This window comes from Tiliqua scincoides, chromosome 4, assembly GCF_035046505.1.
Source record: "Tiliqua scincoides isolate rTilSci1 chromosome 4, rTilSci1.hap2, whole genome shotgun sequence".
Taxonomy (NCBI): Eukaryota; Metazoa; Chordata; class Lepidosauria; order Squamata; family Scincidae; genus Tiliqua; species Tiliqua scincoides.
Window position 1 is genome coordinate 106,743,956 of NC_089824.1, and position 14,386 is coordinate 106,758,341.

At 44.0% G+C, this 14,386-nt stretch overlaps 1 protein-coding gene across 2 annotated transcripts in view; it reads left to right on the forward strand.

Annotated features, from left to right (window-relative positions):
• The first annotated feature begins 852 nt into the window (after window positions 1-852).
• The window catches only part of SNX5 (sorting nexin 5), a 29,116-nt gene continuing 15,582 nt past the window's right edge, over window positions 853-14,386 (forward strand). The window contains exons 1-2 of one of the 2 annotated variants that reach the window (XM_066623506.1): window positions 853-1,053; window positions 12,320-12,424. In XM_066623506.1, coding sequence (XP_066479603.1) covers window positions 913-1,053; window positions 12,320-12,424 — 246 coding nt within the window. In that variant the 5' untranslated portion in view covers window positions 853-912. The remainder of the gene's footprint in view (window positions 1,054-12,319; window positions 12,425-14,386) is intronic. The other variant, XM_066623505.1, reaches the window with a different exon arrangement.

The window sequence follows — 14,386 nt, forward strand, 5'->3', positions numbered from 1 at the left end:
TCTACTGGGACTGACTTCTGAGGAGACAGGCAGAGGAGGGGCTCTGAGGCTGCAGTCCTGGCCACACTTTCCAGGGAGGAAGCCCCACTGCCTCTACTGGGACTGACTTCTGAGGAGACAGGCAGAGGAGGGGCTCTGAGGCTGCAGTCCTGGCCACACTTTCCAGGGAGGAAGCCCCACTGCCTCTACTGGGACTGACTTCTGAGCAGGCAGTGGAGGAGCTCTGAGGCTGCAGTCCTGGCCACACTTTCCTGGGAGGAAGCCCCACTGCCTTTAATGGGACTAACTTCTGAGTAGGCAGCCATAGGCTTTGGCTCTGGGGCTGCAGTCCTCTCCACACTTTCCTGGGAGGAAGCCCCACTGCCTCTGCTGGGACTGACTTCTGAGGAGAAGCGCAGGGGTTCTGTGCATCGATGCAACGCAGACGCCTATTCGCTTGGAAGTAAATGGAAGGGGCTGAGTTGGCTGTGCTCGCAGCGAGAGAAGCGCGCACAGGATCGCAACCGCCTTGAGGCCCGAAGCGACGAAGGCTGACACTCCGTCATCTGACGAGGCGGGCTGTACCGGTGCAGGGAGGCTGGTGCAGCAGTGGCTGCAAAGGATCCTCGCGGCCCCCCCTTTGGAGTGTGAGCTGAGTGTCCACATGGATGATGCGATGCTTATGGAAATACAGAATGAGGCACATGCGCAGCTCTGTGCTCCTGTGAGAGGGAGATACAGACACACACACGGCAGGAAGCACCACAGTGTACACACACACACACACACACACACACACAGCGCTGTGGTTCCTGTGACACGGACATACGCACCCCTCCCCCGCACAGGAACCACCACATTATGGGATGCAGGAAGCGGCGGCGGCGGGCGGGGCCAGGAGCGGTGGGCGGTCCCCTGCCTCGTCCAGGCGATATGAGGAGCGGGCGGGCTGGTGAGCGGCTGTTCTGTGAGGAAGCGGGAGGTGGCCCCGCCATGTCGTTGCTCGCGCAGCAGCAGCAGCAGCAGCAGCAGCAGGGCGAAGAGGTGGAGGGCCCGACCCTGGGCGGTGGCAAGGTAGGCTCTGGAAGGGCTGCTACCCCCCTGCCGGGTCTCTCCCGGGGTCTGCAGGCAGCATCGGGGCGGGGACGCGCCTGGGATCTTTAGCTCGTTAAAAGCCCTTCCCTTTCAGTGGGCGCCCCGAGAAACAAGATACGGCGGCAGTTTCCAAACTATGGATCTTGCGGCCCACCAGTGGGTCGCAACCCAGTTTGGGGTGGTTCGTGAAACTGGCAGGGCTCTGTGCCTAGTGATTTTCAATCTCTTTCGTCTCCTGGCACACTCCCAAGGTGCTGAAACTATCAAAGTGTTTTGTTGACTGACAAGGCATGCCACTCTGGTGGGGGGCTCACCCCCAATAGCTCTGCTGGCAAAAGATGCACCCCCAAACTCCTGTGGCACACCAGTGTGCCCTGGCACACCACTTGGAAATAGCTGGGTTAAGCCACCTGCTGCTTGTGGGGAGCACTGCTGCTCTCTCACCAGTGTAGCCCCAGAGGCTTGAGCAGCTGGTAAGGTGGGTCCCAGTGCTGGAGGGTTTGGGAACCTCTAATACAGCTCAACACTGCTCTGAAGTTCCTGTTCTGGGGATTATAATGATGGGGTGACTGACCTGAATTGACTGTTTAGGTGGCATGAAATTATCACAGTGGAAATGAACACCTTCTACTATAAAATATCTGTGTTTTTATGGAAGGTAGTGGAAACAACACTCATGGAGGAAGTTCAGGCAGCAGCAGTGGCCAATCCTGGCTCCTTGGCGAGTATGTAGATGGCGATGCTGCTGTTAAACCGATGAATGTTGTGAAACTTGTTCTTGTGACCATGTGTCACACTTAATGGGTAGCTGGAGTTGGCTGTGGTTGTCCCCCTGTTGAGTATGCTTGTCCCTCCAATTTCCTTTCATCCTTCTGTCTCATTTGGTTTCATCTTTTCTAAATTGGGCTGCTCCTAAAGAGCCTACCAAGGCATGTATGGCAAACAGTGATAGACTTGTACAAGGCTTTAACCCTGTAGTAAGATACTTGGTCATTGTTCTTGCAGATATCCTTAGCATACTATAAATCAGGGGTGCTCACACTTTTTTGGCTTGAGAGCTACTTTGAAACCCAGCAAGTCCCGGAGATCTACCAGAGTTTTTTTACGATGTTCGCGCCAGCATAGCATATAACATTTATGTGTACAATGTATGTTGGTGTACCTTGAGCCCCACTGAGTATAACAGGACTTACTCCTGAGTAGACATGCCTAGGATTAGGCTGTGAGGCTGCAATACTAGTCACACTTACCTGGGAGTAAGCCCCATTGAGTACAATGGGCCTTACTCCTGGCGTTTCCTCCCAGAGGCACCTGAAGGGGGGGGTCGGCACTCCACGATCTACTCATTTTGCCTCGCAATCTACCAGTAGATCGCGATCCACCTATTGAGCACCCCTGCTGTAAATACTGTTGTATCTGGCTCAACTGCTGCAGTACATTGTTCATGATCTGGTTCAACAGAAGCATTAACACTAAAATGAGACTTAGGGCACAATCCTAACCCCTTATGTCAGTGCTTTCCAGCACTGGCATAGTGGTGCCAATGGGGTATGTGCAGCCTCCTGCAGTTGGGTGTCACTTATGGAGGCCTCCTCAAAGTAAGGGAATGTTTGTTCCCTTACCTTGAAGCTGCATTGCCCTTATGTCAGTGATGGAAAGCACTGACATAAGGGGTTAGGATTGCACCCTTAGTTGTGAATGTGGCTGCTGCATGTGTTTGCTTAAGATGGACACCCACCCCTTCACTTTGTATGTGATAGAGTAGTTCTGCGAAATACATGAAACCACTATCTTATTTTGTTTGGTTACAAATATTGCCTGTTAATACTGCTGGGGCTTAAAGTGTTTAGGGATCATGTCTGTATCTTAAACAGGTCCTTTGCTTACAGACACCTAGTTTTCTTGGACTGTATCAAGGATTTTTATTTATTTAATGATGAATCAGTTGTAAAAATCCTTACTAACCTTTAGTTTGTTTGCTTGTGGGCAGGGACTGTTCAAGTTTTTTAAGCATCTAGCTATATTATAGCAGAGCAGTGGTGATGTTGGTTTGTAGCAGCAAAACAAACAAAAAATCTTGCAGCCCCTTAACAGCTAACAAATATATATTGCATCATAAGCTTTCATGGGCTACAGTCCATGTTATTGGATGCAAAGTGAACTCTAGGTCATGAAAGTTCATGTTGCAGTAAATTTGTTAGCTGTTAAGAGCCATAAGATTCCTATGGAGTGCTTAAAAGTTCTACTGAATTTTTTAAAATGGGCTTGTTGAACTTTATTATTGAGGTTCAAAAGGATGTTACTCCATGGAGGCCTCCTCAAAGTAAGGAAACATTTGTTTCCTTACCTCAGGGCTGCATTGCCCTTATGTTGGTGCTGAAAAGTGGGTTAGGATTGTGCCCTTAAAGTGTTTAACAGTCCTACATCATGTATTGCCTACCAAAACATTTATCTTAAAGGGTTTAGCATAAAAAGAATGTGCAACTAAGTATAAATGACTAACAATTAAGTTTTCCAAATACTATAAGCTTTTTGGGGCAGTTATTTTAATCTTCGAGTTTCAATCAGACCCTATCCAATTATTTCTTAGGGAAAAATTCTCCATTAAATACAGATCACCAAGAGTCCTTTTTTGGTCCCCATTACCCTCAGGTAACAAGAACCCCTTTACACACACACACACACACACACACACACACACACACACACACACACACACACACTCACTCCACAAGGGCATAATATATAAAAAACTTGTGGAATAGGTGTTTTGGTTTTGTTAAATGAAAAACAACCCTGGGAAGGAGTGATTTGGAAGGGATGAGAGGCTTAACCCTTTCTCATACCTTCTTCAGCTAGCTGTTCTTCCACACAGGCTTGCTGCTTTTCTTCCTATAGATTTATTTAAACCTAGATACTATCAATAGAGAAGCAGCAGGCAGGCTGGGTTCACATTCCCCGCGTGCGCTCTCTCTCTCTCACACACACACACTCTCTCTCTCTGTGGAAAAAGGAACAGCCTGAGGAAGGAGCTACTCAATTCCTGCCTATAACAAAAAAGTGGAATCAATTATTTCATCCTCATGCACACCTCTATTCCTGTCCCCATCTACCATAGGAGTTCCTTCACTCTCCCACACACCAAAACGCTTGGACCACCATGTTCTATATCTATATGAATATGTTCATTAGAGCAGTGTTTCTCAAACTGGGTCAGGACCCACTAGGTGGGTCGCGAGCAAATTTCAGGTGGGTTCCCATTCATTTCATTTTTAATCTAACAGACTTGATGCTACCATGGTATGCGACTGCATTTGGGGAAATGTGACAGATCTGCACTTTTAACAAGCTACTCTGTATGTTCTTTTAACAATGATAGTCAATGTGAGTTACTCCTGGGTAAGTATGGGTAGGATTACAGCCTAGAATTGTTAAAAATTTTCCTGCTAGATGTCGCTTCTGGTCGTGACATCACTTCCAGTGGGTCCTGACAGATTCTTATTCTAAAAAGTGTCCTGGAGCTAAATGTGTGAGAACCACTGCATTAGAGACATATATCATTTTCAAAAGTCGCCTGCTGTCCATCTTTAGCAGAGCAGGGGGACCTGCTGCCAGTTTTGTCCACCAACTGGACCTGCCATCTTTGCAGACTTTGAGCTTATCTGTAAAGAGTGGTAGTAGTGCTACTGAGTTAGCACCTCAAGGGCTTGTCTCCCCATTAATGGAATGAATCTGGTATTTTATGCACAGATGCACACATCCTTCCATGCACCAGTCCTCTTACAGGGAAAAGGCTGTGTGGGTTGGGGCTGGTGCTTAGCTGGGGGTGCATGGAGATCTGTGCATATGCACTTCTTGCTGAAATGGACTACAGAATGAGATCTGTGTAGTGTGGAGGAATAATGTATAAAAGTCCACCCATGTAATCATGACAGTTGCCTCTTAATCTGTGTTTGGAGCCATCCATAGTTGTAAAACTCGAATGGTTTTTATATCTGAGTTTGAGTCCTTGGAGGACCTGAGATGGTATGCTAGACCAATTCCCTGCAGAGTTCTTCTTTGTGACAGGTTACTTTGTTCTTGGCTTTAAAGGTAGTGAATACACTCACGCTCAGTGTCATGTAGTCAACAAGTCACCAAGTCTGTTTTCACAAAAGATTTGTGTTCCACAACAATTGTTTTTCTGTGCAGGTATCTAGAATGGCCTCAATGAGCAGAGATTTCAATTCTCAGTTGTTCATCCTGTTTTCAGTACTTGGAATGGAAATTGACAATCAGCAGTGGCAGAGCATGCTGTGAAAACTGATCACCCAAATTTTTAATCAGGTTTTTTCCACAGTGCAACAATACAACCCCAGAATCTATAGAAAGGCCAATGAAATTCAAAAAAATAACTATCAACAAAAAAGAAACCCTCAGCATAAGTAATGCCTGGCTTCCAGCACTTAAATACACTAGAATTAAAACTTTGAAGGGAAACTTACATAGCAATGATGAACAGAGAATGTTAGTATGCCTTTAAGAACTCAGAAACTTTAAGAACTTCAAGAGCAGGAACAGGCAGTTAAGCTGGTGGCCAGCTAACAGTTGAGAGGATGCAAATTCTTTGAAACCTCTCACTTTCGGACCTAGGGCAGGGCAAATGGGCAAATCCCCCAGGTGCTGACCCTCTGGGGGAATCATCCTTTGTCCTTTTCTTAAAGGAGAAGGGGCACTCATTATCTCTGCTGGAAAAGCAGCAAAATGCTCAAAGTCCTGTAATGTTCAGTGGGTCTTACTTCTAGACGATGTTCCAAAACCACCTTTCAGAGCGTAATAATACCATAGTCTCTTGAGACTGAAGGTTGCCAACAACTTCCAGGTAACTATGTAGAGCTGAGGTATTCAATCCCTAGGAAAGTGTGGCTAGCCTCCAGGGGCATCATGAGGCATCTGGGGGAAAGAGGTGGCCATAGCTGCTCTGCTCAGCTGCCTACTGAACTTGCTGCTTTTCTGCAACTGTGAATGAGGTGGGTGGGGCAGAGTGAGGTGAGGAGGGAGGTCATGTGAAACATGGTGTGGGAGGTGAGAGAGAAGGCTGGCTGGGCAGTGGCAGAGGTGCTGCATCTCATCAGCACAGGGCACACTCCTTGCAGGCTTCAAACTGGGAGGGAACAGTAAGTACAGGCAGCGCAGTGCTTTCCTCCACTTGGGAAGGAGGGAGCCCAGCCTGCTCTTAGTGGGTGGGGTGTCTAAATGCCACAGCCTGCATTCCTCTGTCTTGCCTGGGGGGAATAGGGGTGGCATTTGCTGGGGTGTATATTTGTGAGCAGCCCCCATCTACTTTGGGGTGAGTTGTAATCTTGCTCTGTGTGGCTGCAATCCTTTCCACACTTTCCTGGGAGTAAGTCCCATTGACTCAAATGGGACTTACTTCTGAGTAGACCTACATAGGCTTGGGGGTCTGTCAGCTTAACCAAGGATCTTCACCTTTCTCTTTTCCCTCCCCCTTCAAAAAAGGGAAAAAAGCCACTCTGGATGGCTTTGCATCCAAAAATTGATTAAAAAATAATACCCATTCCTTTTCAGCCGTCCCCCTTTTTGTCTCCTGGGGGGGGGAACTCCCCATGTTGGCTGCTATTGTAAGATAAAAAGCACAATCCTAGCTAGGTCTACTCAGAAGTAAGTCCTATTGTATTCAATGGGACTTACACAGGAAAGTGAGGTTAGGATTGCATCGAGACAGTCTCTGGTTCTTAGTTTGCATCAGTTTGTAATTAGCAGATACACACAAAACAGTCTTTCCCTCCCCTAGCAAATTCATCACTTCCCCCCTCCCTTTCCAAAACCCTCCAGGTGTGCTGCTAACAAACTCAGGGCACAATCCTAACCAGGTCTACTCAAAAGTCCTATTTTGTTCAGTGGGGCTCACTCTCAGGTAAGTGTGGTTAGGATTGTAGCCTCAGACTACTGGCAGCTGTTGTTTTTTTTTCTAGTGTATAATTACAACACCTTCATCCCCATTTTGGGGGTAACTGAGGTGAGGTGTTGAAATGGGGAGCTGTGGCCAATGGCCACAAGGATTAGGGGAGCCACGGGCCAGAAAAGTTCAAGAACCACTGACATAGAGGATTGCAGCCTGAAAGTCAGCTCCTTCCATTAAGAACTTTTTCTTCCCACTAGAAGTGTGCATCCTCTGGAAGGAAGGGCTTGGGGGTCTTAGCTGTTTGGAAAGGAGCCCACCCCAGGCAAAGGTGACTTTTTGAGAAGTCCCTGGCACAGTGGAAAGCTGTTAGGCACCCTCCCCCAACACACACATACACAACTGATAAATGTAAGTACCAAAGCATGAACAAACATTCATTTTCAGTTCATTATCATGTTTAATGTTAAGCACCAAAAAAGGGATGGTGGAAGGGGAAAATTAAGGATGCTTCATGGTGAAACTGCTGGGGGGAGGAGAGAACAGAGGCAGCTCTTCAACTTCTCTTCTGTTGCTTTGACATGAGAGAATCCCAGTTACTGCAACCTTGAACATAATTCAATTCCCAGAGCTTCTCCCTGGTGCAGAAAGAACTGAATTCTTTCCTGTCGTAGAATGTTACTGTTAAAGGCATAGGAGACATGTGGAGATGGAACCCAAAGCAGGCTCCCACAGTAAATGTGGTATGGCCTTGCTGGAGAAGCAGAAATCTGGCTCAGTGATCCTGTTTGGGCACAGTCCTAACCAGGTCTACTCAAAAGTAAGTCCTATTTTGTTCAATGGTGCTTACTCTCAGGAAAATGTGATTAGGATTGCAGCCTTTGCCTCCTAGCCTGGGCTAGTCCTGGAGTTTCCTACCAATTTCATGAGTGCTGTGCACATTTTAGGAAGCATGGCCACTCTGCCAATCAAAGCTGTTTGAGTGTGTTTGTAACTGATTAGCTGCCCCTTTGTTTTGTGCCTGATTTAAATATCATATGAGGGCAGGGTCATTTTCTGGGCATATTTGCTTAGGAGAGATCTGTGTTTATGTCAAATGCAAAACTAGAAACATAGGGAACTATGCCCCAGAAAAGAAGGTGGTGTTTTATGACAGGCTTGCAGAATTAGATGCACTGATTTTAGTCCCTGGAAAATATCCTGTGCAAATGCACCATTCTGAGCATTATGGATTTCATATAGTAACATAGTTTACTGAACTCTATGGACCCAAACACCTTTACCTTGTAAGTAAATTTAATGTATTTCAGTGTTTCCAAATAAATGTGCTCAGAATTATGATTTATGGGCAAGTTCTTACACTGCATTTTAAAGAGAGAACACTTTAGGATGCATTTGTCTCTGAGAATGCTTTTGATCAGATATTTTCAGAGTTCATTTTGCTGCTTAAGACAGAACTGTATGTGTGGGAGATGTGCCAAGATTGTAAAATATTCACGACCCTGTGACAATTTAGGGCCCAGTCCTATCCAGTTTTCCAGTGGCAGTGCAGCTATGCCAGTGGGGCATGCACTTCATCCTGTGGTGGGGAGGCAGACACCAAGGCCTCCTCAAGGTATGGGAACATTTGTTCCCTTACTTTGGGACTGCACTGCAGCTGCACTGGTGCTGGGAAGTTGGATAGGATTGGGCCATAAGGCTGCAATCCTAACCTCACTTTCCTGGGATTAGGGCCAATTGAACACAATAGGACTTCTGAGTAGACTTGTTTAGGATTGTGCCCTAACAAAGTAATGTGGCACAAGTTTTTGTAAGCTAAAGTTATTTCATCTACCATTTTTACATTGCTATCTTCTATAATACAGTAATAATAATAAATTTAATTAATTAATTAAATCGGGGGGGGGTTGCCAAAATGTTAGTTTGCCCCGGGTGACAGATGGGCTAGGTACGCCACTGAAACCTCTGAAGATGCTTTTTCTCAGCTGAAAGCAAAATGTGGGACTAGATCCTACAGTGTACTTTAATCCATGGCTTAAAAAACTTAAGAAATGCTTCAGATTATGTTTTGAACTTGGAATGGAAGGGTTGGCATATTTGTTTGCTTACCACATCATGCTCTGATAATAAACATCATGTCAGGTATTCTGTATAGGTGACTCTGACAGATGAGCAGGGAAAAGACTGGTTTAATCTAATCAAAGGAAAAGATTATTGGAAATTTAAAATGGAACAAGGGGAAACACAATCAATCAAATTCCATGCCTGTGATCAAGAGGTAAAGCTCAAAATAAAGTAAAACAGAGTTAAACTAGGATTTCCCTGTTTTAATAAGTCTACCTACAATTCAGTGTAATTCTCCTTTCTAACTGGGTACCATTACAACTGTCATCTTGGCTTAGCTGACCTCTAGCAAGGCACAAGCCAACTTGCATCCATTGAATATCTTTCCCTGTAACCTAGCTGGTCAGTTTTTATTACAATTTGGAAAGACTAGTATGTGTATAAAATCTCTAAATTTTAAAAAAGCAGGGTTTTAAACAGAATTACCTTTTCTCCTGGCATTTGTTTCTCATGGCATAGTAACTCTTGGCCAGAAGTTAGACAGTGTCTTTTGACCACATGTATAGGAAATCTGCTAATATCTGGAGACAGAATCAGGGGCTCTCAATGGGGTTCTTTATAGCTGTACAAAGAGGCCCCTATTAATATGTGTATACTGCTTTCTACAAGAGTAGTTTACAAAGCAGTTTACATAGTAAAATAAATGGTTCTGTCTCCAAAGGGCTCACTGTCTAGAATCTATGAATCTGTTAGCAGTTGGATTTATAAGGCTACTGTATTATAATACACACAAGGCTGTTTTATGAAGATGCAAGTTAGAGAGAAATATAGCTGAAACATTAGTTTCAGTAACATTATTTGACAGAGGGAAGAACAGGAAGCAAAACAATATAAAGGAAGGAAGGGTGGGCTAAAGCTAGAGAAGGAGAAACGAACTGTTCACCCTCATTCTTCTGAAAGTGAGCTGTACTAAAAAAGTTACAAAACTGACTTGGGTTACTGGTACATACACACTTCTGAATGAGAATATATAGCACATGAACTGCTGCTAATGCTGCTAATATGCTGCTAATGCAATTCACTTGGTTTTTGCATGGGAAAGGTATGCCTTTTATCTTAATCTCTAGATGTGCTGCTACAACAGAACACAGGATAAAAACATTAGTTGGAAGCAACAGATGTTGAGAGGATTTATTAAACAGTGTTATTCTTGCACAAGAGCGCCAGTATAGTTTCACAGCCTTGCCCATCACTTCAGGAAATTACTACTTCTACAATTACTCCTAAATTACTATTCCTACAAGCAGGAGTAGCCTTGGTTAGTTTTTTGGATGAGTGACCTGTACTGTTGACTGAATAAAGCTTATAGGGGATGACACCAAAATCTAGTGACACAAAATCTAGAATACCACTTGACTTTCTTTGAGGACCACATCCATGGATATTGGACAACCATGTGAATTTCCAACCATATGTTCAAAGTACATTTTGCCATACTCGAGGAGTCCTTGACAACACTATCAACTATTTGCTTGCCAGGGATAAAATCACTCTTGCTTGGATTTGTATTTTGATAATATAACTAAGGCTGTAATCCTATCCACACTTACCTAGGGGTAAGCCCCACCAACTATAATGGCACTTCTGAGTAGACATGCCTAGGATTGGGCTATAAGCTTTGCAGCCAAGTTGGAAGCAAGACCTTTGCATCTTGGTTAAGGAGAGATATATGCTTCAAATTAGTTGTGTATCACGTCAAGCTTTAGTAATACATGCATTCTATCTTCCAGGATTCAGAATGACTTTCTTTAAAGTCTTGATGAGAACTAAAATAGCTTCAGAAAGAATGCATCCTGAACCTTTTCACATAATTTCTCAGCTAATCTGTCTAGACCTGGGGTTTTGTTCAAGATTCTTAATTTTTCTTTACATTTTGTCCTTTGTGAAGGCCCTTCCAAAAACTTCCCTGTGGGCTGTCAACAATGTCTGGGGTAGATGTATTGCAGGAATGCAGCTGGTAATGGTTCTAGTACTCCTTGTGCTGGATTTGTTGCTTAATTTGCTGTTTAAGAGGAAGTTACTTCCTCTTGAATTCGATTAGAGAAAGTAACTTCCTTTTGTTTAGCAGTTATGTGCAGTTGAGACATTGCCTTGTCAAAATTTTTACAGTGAAGATGTACTGGAGTGTGTATGTTGGTGTTGAAATGGCACATAGTACCCCTTGCACACTGCATACTTGTATTGATTTCATTGCTCCAACCTGTTGAGGGAGATGCGTTTAGTCATACTGCCCCATTTTGCAGGAGAGAACAAGATGTGCAGAAGTTATACTTTTGAGTCATGGATTTCTTCTCCTGTGCATACCTGTGTGGTCTTGACTTTGCATCCCTGTTTGTAGTAATGAAATTCCTTTGAGTTGTTTAGAGTCCTGAAGGGGTTCCAGTACTTGTAGGGGTTCTGAGAAGACAAGTGTTAACATATGCTCTTTCTGTTCTGTGTATTGGTGCGATGTACTCCCCCTTTGGTGAAAGGGCTCTCGGCAAAGTTCTTATGTGCTCTACATTTTCTGGACCAGAGGACATATTTCCATGAAGCATGTCTGTTTGAGTTGCAGACTTCCTGTCTGGGGCTTGTATACCGCTGTGTGCCATAAAGTGCAGTACAGTTAATCAAACCCCATCCTTTTTTGTGACTGTAGGATGAGAGGAGATATGCACTGGAATTTTCATTGACTTCAGTGAGAGAGTGAACATATGTGTATTTCCAAGCCATTACTGGAGTCAGCCCAACCTGCAAGTGGGTGCAGGATTTTGGATAAGTTCTACTTTCCCTTTATACACCCCAGGTGATAGTGCTGATATTTGTTATGCCAGCAAAACACTATGTTAGATTCTTATGCTAGTGTTTCAAATCCACTGATGCAACTAGATTTAACAAAGCTAGATTTGTGCTGTTGATCACTTGTCCAGTATACTGCTTCTTTAAAAAAAAAAAGCAAGCCTCCAAGTAGCTGTCTGGCTGTTGCTGTGCAAACAGTGGTTTTACTGCAGTTGCTAAAGCAGCATTCTGGGTTTAACCATTTAATAGGCTATAATTGCCCTTTGGAACTCTGCATTGTGAAAGAGTAGAGGACCGCAACTACACACATGTAGGTCCTTAGAATGCTCACAGAATGTTACAATGGAGGAGTATTAGTAGTGACACCTGCTGCCTGCTTCTGAATTGCATTTCAAGTTATTTCTGAGTGTTGAGATTAAATTTTTTCAACTTTGATTTCAGATGAGGTCTGTGTCTGTGGACCTAAATATTGATCCTTCACTACAAATTGACATCCCTGATGCCCTCAGTGAGAAAGACAAAGTGAAGTTCACAGTACATACCAAGGTGAGGTGTGTGGTGGGGGAGGGGAAATTAGTAATATGGTGTGAGCAGTTAACTATCTTGTAGTGCTTTAAAGGCACGTATATCAGTATATAGTTTATTTTGATAAAAGTAGAAGCCTCAAACATGGTATTGGTTGGTCTACCACAGCTTGGTCTATCTCTTAAAAAACTTTTGACTATATTACTGTTCCAGATATCCGCAGTGTTATCTTCCTGAATGTGAATATGGGCCTTGCTGCTGCATTCTTGAAAGTATGTAAAAGGAAATTGTTGTAGACCTGATGCATGATCTCATAGTTGCCTACAGAACTAGGCTAGGGACAGTGCAGCTGACACATGGCAGTGTTGTCCAGTCAAGATTCTAAGGAAACACCTTCTTCCAAAGCCTTTGTGTCCTAGAGGATGAGAAAAAGGGAACCTGTTGAGAAGGACAGGAGAAGTAAAATATGCTACTGCTTTAAAGCCGTATGGCTATTCTCTATTTGCCATGCTTCCATTGGTGTTTGGCAACTGAGGGGATTATCTCCTGTGATAATGGTGCTAAAATTAGCGTTAAAAAGCTGAATTAGCTAGTGCTTTCTTTTTTAAATGAATCATATACTATATGGATACTTTTGAATATCTCTTTAAAACTATTGACTGAAGTTCAGTGATTATCTCATTTTTGTCCTAAAACTTGTTTAAAGCAAGGGTTTTATTTCATGTTCCACAAAACAAAGAGGATTCACAGTTGTTGGCAGTGGTAGTGTACTGAACATAATGTTCACCTCAAAATATCTATTTTGTATTTAATAATGTATGGCAAATTGGTCACTTCTAGCATTCTCAATATTGAATCTGACGTAAAATTGAACAGAGCTTGATGGTGTAGTGGTTCTAGAGTAGGATATAGACTTGGAGGATCCAGGTTCAAATCCCCACTGAGCCATGAAGCTTCCTGGGTGCACTTGGGCTAGTCATCTCTTAGCTTAACCTACTTCACAAGGTTGTTGTGAGGACAAAAGGAGAGAACATTTTACCACCCTCATCTCCTTGAAGGAGGGATGATATAAAAATGTGATAAACAAAATATTGTTAGAACCTTGCTTAGATTATGAACAGGGTCACAGGTGGCAACCCATCCATGAAGTTGAGTAATTCCGTGCCTCTAGTGACAGAAGTGGTCAACACCTTACCTTTGCCTGTCACTTCTACCAGCTGCCCACAACCTCCTTTTCCTCAGTCTTCCAAGGCTTTGAAGAATGAACAGGAAAAGAGACACTGGAAGGGGCTGCTTCTCCTGGGCTGAATGGTGGGTTACCCTCAGCTGGGTGAGGTTGCCACTGCCACTTCCTGCTGGACCAATCCTGGGCAACCTTGGGAGGTGCATTTCACATGGTTCTGGGTGGAGCCTTATGGCCATGTCTGTTGCTGCAACACCTTGAGCTGAGCTGGACAGGTATTCAAATAAGCAGAAGATTTTCAACCAAGTTGTGTAGCTTTGTGATTGCTGTTGAGATAACTATAGAAGTTATGTCGTCCTGACAAAACTCACTCTTCCAGTTGATTGCCTTATGTACTGCTGAGGGTGCAGAAACATACTATGTTCTTGAACATGTGTAATGCAAACCACTGTGTGCTGGTCACTGCAGGAACATGACAAATTCATACACAGGTTGTCCCTCATCCTGTTCTGTTCTGAAACCCCAGCGGATTAAAAAAAATAGAATTAAAGACCCCTTCCAGATTTCTTGCCCCTCCGTTGCTCCTAATAAAATAAGGTCATGCCTCGACATCCTCAGGGGTTTGATTCTGGAACTTCCTGCTGATACCATAAAATGTGCTGATTAAAAGCAGTTTAAAAAATTTAAAAAGTGTGTCCCTTTACAGCTGTGTTTTAAACAGCTTTTCTTACTATTGTAGAGAAGTCAGCAATTAGAAATGCATAGGACCCCCTCCCTTGCCTGGCTCAGCTGAAGAATGG